We start from the raw sequence: 15,699 nt of genomic DNA, 5'->3' as shown, positions 1-15,699 counted from the left end.
CTACAAATTTAATGTTTTGGCATCCGTCCCGTCCAATTTGATTGCTAGGGCTTCCTCAGTGTCACTCTGATCAATGCCAATCTTAATACTGCCAGCACCTTTTTGAGTTTTCTGCTTCCAGCATACATAGATGATGAGCACTACACACACCACACAAACAGAAGCTAAAATGTAGGTAACTATAGCCTGAATCCAGTTTACCCCACCCTCTGAAACATCCATCTTAACGTTGTACTGGATCACCACCTTCCTGTGCTCTCTGCCTTTAACTACTTCCACTGTCTCACAGGTGTAAAGGCCTTCATCAGTGGAGGAAGGTGTTAAAACGAGTCCCTGGCTGAGCAGAATGTGTCGGGGACCGGGCTCAAGGATGCTACCAGAGAACCTCCAGCTGACGGGGAGATTGGTATCAGGGGAGCAGGGGAGGAACTGTGCGACGTCAACTGTGAGGTGGATGTCAGTAATCTGCTTTGACACTGTAGGAGAAGCCAAAACAGCCATAAAAATTATCCTACTACTCTCCTCGCTAAGGTAAATGTGTGTCAAGAGCTTTATGTGGCGAATACTTGCATTTAAAGCTTGGGCAAATTTCAACATCACCATCAATGAGGTTCTGGATCCTGCCACAAATAAATGAAATCCTCTGATTATAAAGGCAGCACACAGCGAACATGTCTTAGTTAGTGCGACGTACATGGAGGAGTTTGAAGCACCAGCAACAGCAGCACACAGGCCTCTGAGATGGTCCCAGCCGCAGTATGGATCTCTGGCTATAAGGCAGTCATCACAGGATGTGTAGCGGCTGCAGTCCCTCACACTGAGCTGAGCAACAGCAGTTCTAGTTGCGCTGTACAGCTGACCCTGCAGATCATCAGAGTTCAAAGGTTAGCTCCAGGTCCATTTAGTCTACAGACATGTTGCTGTAACCTACGCTTCTAGAGGAGAGCTGAAGGAAGCGAATGGGCTGAGGATCCTGAAACAGCTGCAACTCCTCAATGATTCGCCCTCCATCATTTTCAGACCACACCACCTTCTGCAGCCAACCAGAGTCTAGAGGACCAAACAAGTTTATCTAAATATTGAGTTTTAAAATTAAAACTCAATATTTAATTTAGAGTTTTAATTGTCTCGGTGCAGGCATAGCTCTACAGCAGATGTAAATATCCATCGGAGAGGGAAAAGGGCAGCAAACAATTCTTTGAGCTGCCTTTACAACCCTCTACCGCCTCACCCTGCCTGCAACAGTGCAGCTTGCATATCATAGTGTGATGCAGTATGCCAGCTGGCTCTCGATGGATGAGCAATAGAAAGTCAACAGCAGCTTCCTCAGGACCCTCAGGAAGCGTAGCCACTGCTGGGTCTTCTTGATGACTGCTGTAATGTTTTCAGGCCAGATATCAGCGGAGGCGAGGACATCAGGAAGCCTGATGGTGTGGACACTTTCCACACTCTTGCTGTTGATGTAAGGAGGGGCTGGGTCGGTGCTTTGCTTCCTGAAGTCAATGATGATATCTTTTGTTTTCTTGGTGTTCACAGCGAGTCTGCTGCCAAGTTTATTTTACTGTGTAATGTTATAAACTGCACTCCAGAACTTTCTCTTACATTCACAGTGAAACTGCATGTAGGTTTTGCCTGTTCATTGGCCAATACAGCCATTGTCCAGTCTGATCCTGCCAACAACGCCAAGATGTGTTAAGTCATCATGTATGATCCAGTTACTTACTGTTGCCAATAAGCATGATGATGTGCTGCTGTCCATCCAGAGAGGTTACTTTGTCAACAACGATTCTGGAGAACTGGGCTGTAGACCGGACCAGCAGGGGCCTCCCAGTGATCGGGCTCACCGCTTTCTCCATCAGAGGGTGGTTCTTCACAAAGTCCAGGGTTGTGTCTGGGAGGTCATGAGAGGTCTTCACACCTTTGGCTCGCATTTCATCATTGATACACTGATAATACAGATCAGAGATCACATGAGGTGGATCATTTCTATTGCTTTTATTTTACTTTTGTTTGGTGCTTACCGAACCAGGGTAGGGGGTAGGCACTGATCCTGTGTACCTCGTCCAGCAGCCAGAATCACTCAAGGTCAGAAAGTTCCCTCTGAAAACTTGCTGGATGTCTGACAGCTTGTAGGCGCAGACAGCGAACTGACTGCAGGACCTGGACGGCTTCCTGCAAAGGAGGTCCTGTTACTACCAGCTCAGAAACAATATTAACCCTGGACACAAGGGAGACTGCCACATCAGAAATAGTGGGGTTTAGGCTACTCAGTTTATACAGAAGCTACCCTGACCTCCTGCCAGTTCTGTGTTCATTTTCTCCATTTCTCACTTGCAGGTGTGATATACGTAAGTTTAGAAAATGGCTCAAGGGTTTTACTTAGTTCTTTCACACAACTTATGTATCAAATAAGTAGATAGTGTGTTTCTGAACATATGACGTTTAATAAAAACCTGGTAAAAACATATATGAAAGGAAACCTAAATGCAGGAATCTCTTTACAGTAACATTATGGCAGCTGAATAACAGAAGTTCATTTATTTTAAACAGTAAAATCATAAAGCTGGAGATTAAGAGGCTAAAGTCTGAATACTATCAACATTGAAACATGAGGAGACATGACTTACAAGTTTGAGGTGAATGTTGCGTAGAAGACACTGTCCTTCAAGTTGTTTTCATCTTGTAGAAAAAAGACGTCCTGCACCAGAGATTGTGAACCTTCGTCTCCAAACGGGCAGTCCAGACGGGCTTTCAGGAAAGAAGTCCACTTTCTCTGCAAAGTTCTCAAACCTCCCACGTCGCTCTGAATCGGCACAAATGTCAGACTTTAATACTGACTCATGTGGTGTTTTAAGGGAAGTTTAACATTTAGAGACGTACTTTACACACTCGTGCAACTCTTGACAGCCGCAAGTGGCTGCGTTGATCCTCGGTGACGAGCTCTGTGAGGAACAAGAACACGTTGTCGTCCTCGTTGTTGTTTGAATGTTTGCTGATTTCAGCGAAGTTTATGGAAATCATGTTGGGTCCTGATATCATTTAAAATGTATTGTTAGCTTTGACACAAAGATTTCAAAGTTAAAGAAGCTTTAACTGGGTCAAGCAGCTACCTCACCATTGAGCCAAGACCATGTTGGTTCAGTCCTCATGTAATTCTTCCCATGTCTTTGGAAAGACATTACTGTTCCCCGGAAGTTTATAGAACCAGCAGTATATAACGTGTCTCCTGTTGCAAACAGAGGAAAGGTTTCACGATTCCTGAAGCAAATCATTACAAAAATATTCCTTCAGTATGAGTGGGATCCACTGAAATCACAAATCTTGTTCTGGATAGAGTGAGCCATGTTTAAGTAGAGCTTCAAAATGTGAGCAAGAGGCAAAAGGAATTAAACTGAAACAGGCTGATTATCGGATGATTAAAGTCTAAAACCCTAAAAGCGAAAACCTTTGCATAAATCCAGCATTATGCTGTCATGACCTCCTGAAGACAAAAGACTTCCTGTCTTGGCGAACAAGGAGTCTCCATCACTGGAGAAGTTGGACACAGTAAGGCTGTTTTCCCACCCGATAGCCTGGTAAACTCGGTTGGACTGCAGACCAAAATTGCCACATTTTTTATGACCATCAGCTGATGCGACTAATTTTCACACCGAACTGTCAAACAAACCAAACTTTTGAGCAACCTAGTGATGAGCATCAATATTAGTTGGCAGAGATTTCCTCTCTGATTCTCACCTTTCTGCTACCGTATTTAAGCATGGGGATAAAAATCGTTGTACCAACCATTCATCATGGAGGCAAAGTTTTGGTTGGGGTCAAAGGGAACTTTCCCCCTGCCACTCTGGAAACTGTCTTCCATAGTCACATTTCCTTCTTCAAACATCTGAAAAAATATTCAATATTTATAAGAATTTAGAAATTATACTTCTAATTCCTCCTACACAGCAAATGCCCAGCCGATGGTTCTGGAACTACAGGACAACGACTCCAGCCTTAGGTATGGGAGGAACGTACCAGGTGTGTGCAGGTAGGTTCGAATGCCTTGGTTCCACAAACCAGAATTCTGCCATCATTCAGAGTGTGCATCATTATGATGTAGTTGTCACATTCCTGTTAGAAGAACAGCTATTTCTACAGACTATTTTAAGATAAGGGAGAACATATGACATTTCCTTATTTTAATGTGCTGTAGTGTACCTCGATGCTCTTGCCTTTCACCTTACACTGGGCTTTTTCTTTAGAGGTCACCGTCCAGTTAATCTGACAGAAAACAAACCAGGAAGTCAACATGTTTATCGGGATATGTTTGAATTCCTTTATGAACTTTGAATATAAAAAGAGGAATATCTATCCTAAGGGGCTTATTTTGCAAAGATATACAATTTAACAGCAATAATTTGGGTTATTTAGTCTGCAGTAAGAAGAAAGATAAATTCAACCTGGAGAGATTCACACACAGAGAGAGAAATAATAGGTACTAAAAGGTTTTAATTGTCAAATGAAAGTCCTTGGCACTCAGACCCAGCAGAGAAACGGGGCAATGGAAACCTCTGACAGAAAGAATGACCCGCTGTGTATGAAGATTAGAGAATTTATTTTTATTTAATTATAAATAAATAAATGTTGCCCTGTGACAGACTGGCAGCCTGTCCAGGCCTGGAACGTCAGCTGGAGAGGCAGCAGCTCCTCCTGACCCACCAGGGACAAGGTGTTAGAAAATGGATGGATGGATAAATAAAGAATTATTTATTTAGAAATAAATAAACATTTGTTTATTTAGAAATAAATATTTATAGATTTTAAGTTTTATTCTCTAAGAATAAAACTTTACTTTAAGGTATATTCACTCTAAGAAGTGAATAAAACTACAGAGGTTGATCGAAGAGTGAGATTGGCCAGACCTGCTGAGGCAAGGATTAGGTATAAACTGCGTGCTTAGGTCGAAGACGAGAAATGGACTGGGAGAGTCTGTGAAGCGAGGAAAAGATCGTGAGACTGCAAGGCCTTGATTGACAGACATGGTGGTGTCTGATTCCTGTGCTCAACCCTTGTTGTCAGATCCTGTTTACTAAACGGACCTGGAGCTAACCTTATTTTACCTCAACTTGGATTCAAATCGGGTTGCTTTCCCTCAAAACCACAATTCATGACAAGGAAGAGATATGAGACAGAGAGTTCATGGACGTGGGACAGCTTTTCAGCCAGAAGTGAGGCTACCAGGGACTCAGAGTCTTGAGTGAAGCCTAGAAAATCCGATGGGCCGACAGTTTTCTCCTTGGACAAAGGAACCCCAACATGATGAAACAATTATTGGAGAATACCTAAAGAATGCTCCAGGGGAAGCAGCAGGGGGATGATTGAGGAGGAAGTCGTCGAGCAGGTGCAGGACTAAGGGTAGGTTAGAGATGTTGAGCAGAATCCAACAGAGGGCTTTGGAGAGTTTAGTGAAGAGGAGAGGAAGGTGAGCCTGACTGTGAAGTAAAACAGTTATTCCATTTTGCTCCCAGCAAGTCCCACTGAGAAGAGTGTGCAGGCAAGACCTTAAAGGCATCGGTAATACTGGCCGTGGCGAGCCAAGCACCTCGACCCGTGACTTTTATGAGGGAAATGGCATGATTGATGGAAGCACAGTACAATGAGAAAGGGAGGTCTGGGAACGAGAGAGTTAATAGTCGAATGTGGACTGGAATGATGGGCTGACAAGCCAAGGATGAGGCATTTCTTTCCAGAGTACTTGAGCATAAGGATGCCTAACAGGCTGGAAGAGGGACAAGGGAGAAAATGTAAAAGGACTAATCATATAACTCTGGGAAACTTCCCACTGAAGTAACCCAGTCACAACCTCCAGCTTGCGGAGTACAGACTGGAGATTGGGGCACACTGGGGCGACAGAGGTGGGGAGGGGACACCCATGTTGAAACCGTGAGACAGCCCTGTAAGCAGGAAGCTGACAAAGGAATGATCTCGATGGTGCCTGCGGAGAAAAGCTAATTCTGGGATGATAATGGGGAGGCCAGGAAACGGAAAATCAAGTCCTGGATCTGGGGCAGCTCTTGCAGGGTGGACGGCGAGGTCAGACTGACTTGGGCTGTGCTTCCTTGAACAGGCTGCAGACATGAAGAAAATTACAAAATGGAAACGAACAGGAGCTTTCTTTAAAGTTAGTACAAATGGGGGCTTGACCTGAACTCTTCTTCCACGGCGAATCCATGGGTTGATGGGCCAGAAGTTGATGTCGGACCGGAGGAGCAGGAAGCAGGCGTTTGGCAGGAGGATCGGAGGATTTTTTTGGAGCACTTTCCAGATGCCAATGAAGCAGGAGGCAAAAGAGGAGACGGGGACAAGTCCTGAATGGGGAGAAGGGCGGCAACGTTGCCCAGCTGAGGAGCGTCCAGGTCGGAAATACCTGCCGATCGTAGAACGGAAGAGGGACAGGGTTGATCAGGACAGACTGCCAAACGAGTGCTCCTGTAAGGTGGGGGAGGAGGAGAGGGACCAAGAACCTCCAAGATGAAATCGTCAGAATCGAATTCGGACATGGTAGCAGAAAAGAATGGTCGAAGCTTGGCTGAGGAGCGGGTGAAGACTGGATGCTGGACCTTATCAAGGGCACAATGCTTGATAATTGGAGGAGATGAGGAAAAGATTGGCACCGATAGGCTGTGGTCAATGCACATGATGATGATGCCCATTTTTCCCTGCCATGACAGGCAAAATAACCCAAATTCTTACTGTTAGTTATTGACTGTGTAACTCCAAAAACGGCGCACCAGTCTCCTCTTGCATTTTGCGTACTTTCATTGAAGTTTCACCACCCAGACCCAGTTCCTACCTCGCCGGTCTTCTCAGTGATGTTATCCAAACTGAGCGTGATGACCTTTCCTCTGGCTCCGATGAAGAGCAGACCGATGTCTTCCCTGACCAGCATGGAGCTCAAACCGTCAAAGTCAGGCTCCTTAAACAGCTTCAGGTTAACATCTGAGGGAAGGAATCCAACCGGCATCCTCAGGTTACTTTTGAAATCAGAGCATTTTCATAAACCTCTGAATTTAATTCAGTTCTCTGCATTTTATTGAGAGACATGAGGGGGAAGACAGCATCTTCATGCTACAGTATGACAATTTTTACATAATAACTGGATTACTTCAGACTTAAGAACTGGGAAATATTTTTTCACTTTTATTTTTACCTTACTTTTCTTCATCTCCAAGTTGAGCTAGGGCAAAATGCCCCCGTCCGACCCCAAGGACATTAACAGTATTCTACAACGACTTCAGTTTTTAGAAACGAAGATTCAACGGCTGGAGGTGAACTTTGAGATCAACGCTACCTGTGGAAATGAAACAACTCTTCCTCAAATCAGCGGTGAGGTCGTACACCCTGCACCAACCAGCTTGCCCTGGATCGCTCAGGGTGCCAAACCAAAACAAAAGTCTCACACTGCAGATCCCATGAGACGACTAACAGGGAGAACACCTCACCTGGACGAAACAGCGTGGCCAACTCTGAGCCGAAACCCACCTTCAACTTCAACACCTGCTCCGCCAAAGAACTGCAAACAAGCAGCTGGAACAAAAACGGCCCCACCGACCCCGCTCCCAAGGACAAAGCGACCAGCCCAAGCCTCAAAATATTCCGATTCCGTGGGAATCCCACTGAAAAACAGATTTTCTGCACTCCAGCCTGAGCCTCTGAGTGAAAACCCATCTTCAAACATCAACAATGAGGCGAGACCAGCACATCCACCCTACAAAGCTCCGAAGGACAAAATGAACACCAGGAAAACAAAAGGTATGCAAAGAGTGCTTATTGTTGGAGATGAGACAGTAAATGGAATCAGTCATGTTTGCAATCCCAAGAAAACCAGAGTGGTTTCTTTTCTTGGTGACACTGTATCTGATTTGACTCGCAAAGTGCACTCTCTAACCGCTGATCAGCCAAACATGGAGACTTTAGTTGTGCATGTTGGAGCTAACGATCTGGCAAAGCAAAAATCGGAGATTCTAAAAAAGGACTTTAATATTCTTCTGGACACTATGGGAAAATTAAAAATGAAGTTATTTCTCAGCGGTCCAATTCCATCGCCTCAATGGGGAGACGAAAAACATTCCAGGCTGGGCATGATAAACAAATGGCTGATTAAAACCTGCTCAGCCAGCTCAGTGACCTTCATTGATAACCTCTGGATCTACTGGCAGCGCTTTCACCTCTTTGGAAGAGGAGGACGCAATCTTAACAAACATGGGATAAGGCTGCTCACTGCAAACATTTTTCATTTTATCAACAAGAACAGCAATGTGACCATCGCTTCAGAAGAACTGGCTCAAGGATGTCTGACTAGGATGGAACCCTCCGCTTATCAAGAACAAACTATTCCAATACAAACTGATAAAACATCGACTGGTGACAGATTGACCGGTTCCCCTCCTCCATCCCCCATTCCTCTCTGCTCCTTTATTCACTCACAAGAACAAAGTTTCCCAGGAAGTCAATCACTAAAGAGAGTCGGGCTGCACCTGAGCCGCCTGAAGATGCTGGTGGAGGACACGGGTCAGAAAGGAAGGCGGACGGACTCTTTCTCCTCTCAGCAGGCTGGAATAGATCAACAGGTTCGCCTCGGCACGACTCTCCTTAGCGCTAACATAGCAGACCTCACTTCATCTAAGCCACCTGCCTCTGACCTCCCTGAGGATCCAGCACTCTGCGTTTCTGAGGTCTGAGACCGGGGTCCAGATATTATTTTTACAACAGTCTTCCACCAGAATGTGTCTGGCCCCCCGACATTTCATAGCAGGACATTACCTGTCCGGATCACTAGAAGAAAAGTTAGAAAAAACAGAAATACAAAAAGCAGCGGTCTTAATTCAAACCTCAAACTGATCCCCTGCATACAGGAACCTCAGACTGAAGAACTTTCAGCCTCCAAGTCACTTAAACTGGCTCTTTTAAACACCAGATCTCTTTGTGCTAAAGCTCTATTCATTAATGATTTCATCACCGAGCATAATATTGATGTTTTATTTCTGACAGAAACATGGCTGAATGACAATAATGAAGCAATCATACTAATTGAATCAGCGCCTCCTACATACAATTTTTTAAGTGAGAATAGAAAACATAAAAAAGGAGGAGGCGTGGCTTCAATATTTACAAATACCATGAACTGTGGCAAAATCTCTCTGGGTCATTTTATGTCTTTTGAGTATCTTGGAATTGAGGTAAAAGGCCACAAAAGAACTTTGATACTAACCTTATACAAAACTCCAACATATGTGGAAAATTTCTTTATGGACTTCAATGAACTTCTATCTCTCATATGCATTGACTACGATTGTTTGATAATTGTCGGTGATTTCAACATTCATGTTGACAACCCCCAAGACCGAGGGGCAAAAAAGCTATTTGATATATTAGAGAGTTTTGGTTTAACACAACATGTCAAACAAGCAACACACACTCATGGACACACACTGGACCTGGTTATCAGTAAGGGTGTGAATATTTCCAATGTCTCTGTAACTGATGTCGCCCTGTCGGACCACTTTGCTGTTATCTTTGAATGTTCTTTATCCATTAACCCACTTGGACAAACAGCTACTATCACAAAACGTACTTTCACAGAAAACACAGCAGAAACATTTAATCAAATCTACTCTGCTTCCTCGCCCTTAAACTATAATAACGTAGATAAGTTGGTAGATGATTTTCAGTGCAAACTTTCAGATATCATTGATTACATTGCACCCATTAAAGTGAAGGTTGTGTCTGGTAGGAAGAAATCTCCATGGAGAAATGCACAAACAGTTCTGTCTGCAAGACAACTCTGCCGTAGAGCCAAACGGAAATGGCGTAAAACTCAACTACACGTTTATTATGACATCTACAAGGAAAGACTACGTAACTATCACTCCACACTAAAACATGCAAGAGAGGCTTTCTTTGCAGATGTCATAAACAAAAACACTAACAACGCCCGAGCTTTATTTGCTACTGTTGACAGGCTCACAAATCCTCCTGTGATGCTGCCACCTGAACTTCAATCTAATGCCGCCTGCAACAAGTTTTCCAGTTTCTTTTCAGAGAAAATTCAAAAGATCAGAGGATTAATCTGCACATCCACTCCAAAGCCAGTACCAATGCTGTGCCCAAACAAAACAAAGGCAGTAAAAATGACCCAATTTCAACTACTTCATTATAAAACCCTAGAAGAAATTATAAGTCAATTAAGCTCCAGTTCCTGCTGTCTGGATGTCCTACCCACACATTTCTTTAAGAAAGTCCTGCCTGTCGTTGCTAATGATCTGCTCCATATAGTAAACACATCGTTGTCTTCAGGTGTTTTCCCCCAGACTTTGAAAACAGCAGTTATCAAACCACTGATAAAAAAGAACAATCTAGACAAATCACTACTGCAGAATTACAGGCCGATCTCCAACCTCCCATTCATCAGCAAAGTTATTGAAAAAGCAGTTTTTAAACAATTAAATAACTTCTTAACAATAATGAATCGCTTTGACTCCTTCCAGTCTGGTTTTCGTGCTCACCACAGCACGGAGACGGCCCTTGTAAAAGTGTTCAATGACATCCATATAAACACAGACTGTGGGAGAACCACAGTGCTGGTTCTGTTGGACCTCAGTGCAGCTTTCGACACTGTTGACCATGACATTTTACTGAATCGACTGGAGAGTTGGGTCGGACTCTCTGGTCCAGTGCTCAACTGGTTTGAATCTTACATAAAGAACAGGAATTTCTTTGTTTCAATTGGAAACTTCTCATCAGAGAGGTCAAAGGTCACATGTGGGGTACCCCAAGGCTCAATCCTAGGACCCCTTCTTTTCAATATTTATATGCTCCCACTGGCTCAGGTTATAGCAGGAAATAGGATCAGCTACCATAACTATGCGGATGATACACAGCTCTACATCACGATGTCACCAGGTGACTCTGAACCCATCCAATCACTGAACAGATGCTTAGATCAGATAAATGTGTGGATGGGCCAAAACTTTCTCCAGCTGAACAGAAACAAAACTGAAGTTATTATCTTTGGACCGAAAGAAGAGCGAACTAGAGTCAATGCTCAGCTTCAGTTATTACAACTGAAAACCAGGGATCAGGCCCGAAACCTGGGAGTAGTGATGGACTCTGACCTGAATCTTCAGAGCCACATAAAGACAGTCACAAAGTCGGCCTTCTATCACCTGAAGAACATCTCCAGGATTAGAGGACTAATGTCTCAGCAGGATCTAGAGAAACTCATCCATGCGTTTATCTTTAGCCGTATTGATTACTGCAACAGCATCTTCACAGGTCTGACTAATAAATCAATCAAACAGCTGCAGCTGATCCAGAACGCTGCTGCTCGCGTTCTCACTAGAACCAGGAAGATAGAGCACATAACACCAGTTCTAAAGTCCCTACACTGGCTCCCTGTAGCTCAAAGAATAGACTTTAAAATACTGTTGTTAGTTTATAAACCACTGAACGGTTTAGCACCACAATACCTTAAAGATCTGTTATTGCTGTACCAACCATCTAGACCCCTCAGATCTTCTGGTTCTGGTCTGCTCTGCATCCCCAGAACCAGAACCAAACGAGGAGAAGCAGCATTCAGTTTCTATGCACCACGGATTTGGAACAAACTTCCAGAAAACTGTAAAACAGCTGAAACACTGGGTGCCTTTAAATCTCAACTTAAAACCCACCTGTTTACAGTTGCTTATGGCAATTGATGCCTTCTATGTATTTGCGAGTGACTGGGAGTCATTGCGCGTATATAAAACCCTGTAAATTCTAGACTAACAGGTAACCAATTAATGCACAAAATCCGCGTAGGACAGCGAAAGTCCTAGCGCAAAATTTTCGCGAAACAGGCGGACGGAGCCTGGTGCTGCAAGGCTGGAGGCCTTGTCCTGTTAGGCTGTGATTTTATCTTTTCTTTTTATCTTTTTATTACTTTCTTTTTCTTTCTCACTGTTTAAAATTATGTAAAGCACTTTGAAATGCCTTGCTGCTGAAATGTGCTATACAAATAAAATTTGATTGATTGATACAGTAGTATTATTTCCACCCGTTCCAGGATGCCTGAGTTTGTGTTTACAACATGACAAAATGTGGAAAAGTTTATTGGTGTGAATATTTCTGCAAGGGTCTGGACATTTAATTGTTGTTGCAGGGATGCCTCATGTCAGGATTGTGTTTTCATGTTTGAATGTTTATTATTTTAATCATATCGCTTTTATTGATATGATGTGCTATAATAATTTTATCTGAAAGTTGGTTTTTATCTAGGCAGACATGCACACACCTGCACATATCATGCTGGAACTGACTTGTCAGGGGAACGTCCTCTTTAGGGCATAACTTAGTTAGGTGCCTAAAAGGAGTTTAATCCTGTTGTTCGGGCCACTCTGCGTTTGCTTCCTTCAGGACGCATGGCAGTGGTCCAGCGCTGAAACGGTCAACTATTTCTCTGTTGTTTTTATACATTGTCAATACTTATTTGGCTTTAATAAATTGGACTGTTGATTTTAACTCTGTTTCCTTGGTCATTTGAGACAATCCGCCTCCCACAAGAGTCCAGGTGGAACGCTCACCTGAGAAGAAAACGCTCTGGCGGGGTTTCAGGCTTTGGGCTGATCCCTCACTCATAATGATCAGGACATAAAGGAGCGCTACCTGGCTCTTCATCATAACCTCAGACAGGAAGGAAAGAAAAACAGAGATGTTTTCTAAAACGGTTATGGAAACAGCAGCGTGTCCTGTTTCATAGTTGAACATCACAGCTTCTGATAGCTAGAAGGTCTCAGCTGAAGTGTCTCAGAAACATCATGGATTTATAAATCATGAAATCATCTCATTTTCCTCAGGTCTTTTGATGATCATCTTTTGCATTGGTAAATGATTTACAACTTAGGTAATGCACCTGACAATAAAACATGTAAGTGAAGCTCTGCATTATATTATTTAAAAGGCATGCATGTCTAAGAAGGGCATTCTTGAACATTTCATTTTGTAAAATAAAAAAGTTTTGATTGCTTACCTGTTTGGGTGGTTATGTAGAGGCAACTTCCTTCTGATAACTCAGAGGAACCAAAACATGTTTATTTTTAAAAGCAGGGGCTGCATCCTTTGAAGGCCGGGTTTGTAGGCCGATTGCATCATAGCGTGGCAACACGGACTGTCTGAATTCAAAGACTCCAAAGACTTTTCCACATGCGTCCTTTCACCAGATTTGAAGGATGGGTCCGGTGTATCCTTCATGGCCTTCCATATGCAATGGTTCCAAATTGGGTGTTCAGACAACGTGGCAGTGGAATTACCATTTCATACTGTGATAAAGCTAGCTCCAAAACAAACAATGTAGGAAATATATACAACACAAACACAAATATGGTGATTATTACAAGATTAAATCAGTTAATCTATATGTACATACACAGATGCACATAAAATACACATAGAATCATCATATAATTATAAAAAAGTGTTTGCTTCTTTATGGGATTGTTAGCATATTAGCATCTTAATACCTAAAATGATATTTCCATAGTGAATACTCGATCATTTGCAGCAAACGGTGCATCTGTAGCCATGAAAAATACTTAGAAGATCACTATGTGAAAATCCCAGCTCTACTGGGCTCAATTTCAATTCCATTTAGGGCTGATCTGGGCATTACATATATTATTCAACTGATTAATATTTGAATATCAAAAGGTGTTTTATAGGCTTTTATTTATTTATCTACAGAAATTGAACCAGGTGAAGCTAAAACTGCCACCAGAGGAGTTGTGTCTCAAACAGATTGCAGACAAGGTTTTTTTTAATGTTAAACACAAAATAAATATATTTTTGTAGTTTCTTCTTAATTAGTGCTCATTGTTGTTATTTTAACAAATTGGCTTTTAGAATCATGGAACGTCACCTCTCTGGTGGGGAAGGAGCCGGAGCTAGTGTGCGAGGCTGAGAGGTTCTGGTTAGAAATAGTCGGCTTCACCTCGACGCATGGCTCTGGTTCTGGAACCAGTCTCCTTGAGAGGGGCTGGACGTACTTCCACTCTGGAGTTGCCCGCGGTGAGAAGCGCCGGGCAGGAGTGGGCATACTTGTTGCCCCCATCTTGGCGCCTGTATGTTGGGGTTTACCCCGGTGAACGAGAGGGTAGCTGGGAACGTCTGGCGGAGTCCCCTGTGAGACGGAGCTTCAACTCTCATCTCCGGCGGAACTTCGAACACGTTCCGGGGGAGGTGGGGGACATTGAGTCTGAATGGACCATGTTCCGTACCTCCATTGCCGAGGCGGCTAATCGGAGCTGCGGCCGCAAGGTTGTTGGTGCCTGTCGCGGCAGCAACCCTCGAAACCGTTGGTGGACACCTTCGGTGAGGGATGCTGTCAAGCTGAAGAAGGAGTCCTATCGGGCCTTTTTGGCCTGTGGGACTCCAGAGCAGCTGATGGGTACCGGCGGGCGAAGCGGCATGCGGCTCGGGTGGTCGCTGAGGCAAAAACTCAGGCGTGAGAGGAGTTTGGAGAGGCCATGGAGAAAGACTTCCGCACGGCTTCGAGGCGATTCTGGTGCACCATCTGCCGTCTCAGGAGGGGGAAGCAGTGCAGCACCAACACTGTTTATAGTGGGGATTGTGTGGTGCTGACCTCGACTCAGGACGTTGTGGGAATACTTCGAAGACCTCCTCAATCCCATCAACATGCCTTCTGTTGAGGAAGCTGAGCCTGGGGACTCTGGGTTGGGTTCTCCAATCTCTGGGGACGAGGTCGCCGAGGTGGTCAAAAAGCTCCTTGGTGGCAGGGCCCTGGGGGTGGATGCCCCGGAGTTCCTTAAGGCTCTGGATGTTGTAGGGTTGTGTTGGCTCACGCGACTCTGCAATATCGCATAGACATCGGTTGCAGTCACCCTTGATTGGCAGACTGGGGTGGTGGTCCCCCTGTTTAAAAAGGGGGACCGGAGAGTGTGCTCCAATTACAGGGGGGTCACACTCTTAAGCCTCCCTGGTAAGGTCTATTCAGGGGTCCTGAAGAGGACTGGTGTCGGATAGTCGAACCTCGGATTCAGGAAGAGCATTGTGGTTTTCGTCCTGGTCGTGTAACACTGGACTGGCTCTACACCATCAGCAGGGTCCTGGAGGGTTCTGGGAGTTCGCCCAACCGGTCTACATGTGTTTTGTGGACTTGCAGAAGGCGTTCGACCGTGTGCCCCGGGGTGTCCTGTGGGGGGTTCTCAGGGAGTATGGGATACCGGGCCCTTTGATACGGGCTGTCAGGTCCTTGTACGACAAGTGTCAGAATCTGGTTCGCATTGCCGGCAGTAAGTCAGGTTCGTTTCCGGTGAGAGTTGGACTCCGCCAAGAATGCCCTTTGTCACCGATTCTGTTCATTACTTTTTTGACCAGCCGAGGTGTTGAGGGGATCCGTTTTGGTGGCCTTAGGATCGCATCTCTGCTTTTTGCGGATGATGTGGTCCTGTTGGCTTCATCGGAACGTGATCTGCAGCTCTCGCTGGAGCGGTTCGCGGCCGAGTGCGAAGCGGCCGGGATGAGGCTCAGTGCCTAAAAATCCGAGGCCATGGTCATGAGCAGGATAGGGGTAGAGTGCCTTCTCCGAGTCAGGGAGGTCGTCCTGCCTTAAGTGGAGGAGTTTAAGTATCTGGGGATCTTGTTCACGAATGAGGGAAAAAGGGAGCG

General features: G+C 44.5%; 1 protein-coding gene across 1 annotated transcript; it reads right to left on the bottom strand.

Annotated features, from left to right (window-relative positions):
* Positions 1–14,294, bottom strand: LOC148152867 (semaphorin-4E-like). Its single transcript, XM_088002860.1, has 15 exons — positions 14,289–14,294; positions 12,600–12,699; positions 6,833–6,978; positions 4,198–4,260; positions 4,015–4,110; positions 3,784–3,883; positions 3,116–3,226; positions 2,881–3,029; positions 2,628–2,803; positions 2,022–2,172; positions 1,724–1,946; positions 932–1,050; positions 695–861; positions 571–620; positions 1–476 (listed from the first exon to the last, which is right to left on the bottom strand). Exons 1-15 carry the CDS (start codon positions 14,292–14,294, stop codon positions 1–3), a joined length of 2,133 nt encoding a protein of 710 aa, XP_087858986.1.
* Positions 14,295–15,699: the final 1,405 nt, after the last annotated feature.

Source organism: Poecilia mexicana, unplaced genomic scaffold (genome assembly GCF_051168715.1).
Source record: "Poecilia mexicana isolate PSO_F unplaced genomic scaffold, ASM5116871v1 scaffold_22, whole genome shotgun sequence".
Taxonomy (NCBI): domain Eukaryota; kingdom Metazoa; phylum Chordata; class Actinopteri; order Cyprinodontiformes; family Poeciliidae; genus Poecilia; species Poecilia mexicana.
Note: the sequence above shows the minus strand (reverse complement) of the source record. Positions and strands in the feature narration are given on the sequence as shown.

Bases quoted from the DNA above. Each gene is read 5' to 3' on its own strand.
- LOC148152867 (XM_088002860.1), bottom strand. The intron at 4,111-4,197 runs GTACACTACAGC...TTCTTCTAACAG, and splicing joins TGAAAGGCAAGAGCATCGAG to GAATGTGACAACTACATCAT. The intron at 2,804-2,880 runs GTACGTCTCTAA...GTGCCGATTCAG, and splicing joins GAGTTGCACGAGTGTGTAAA to AGCGACGTGGGAGGTTTGAG.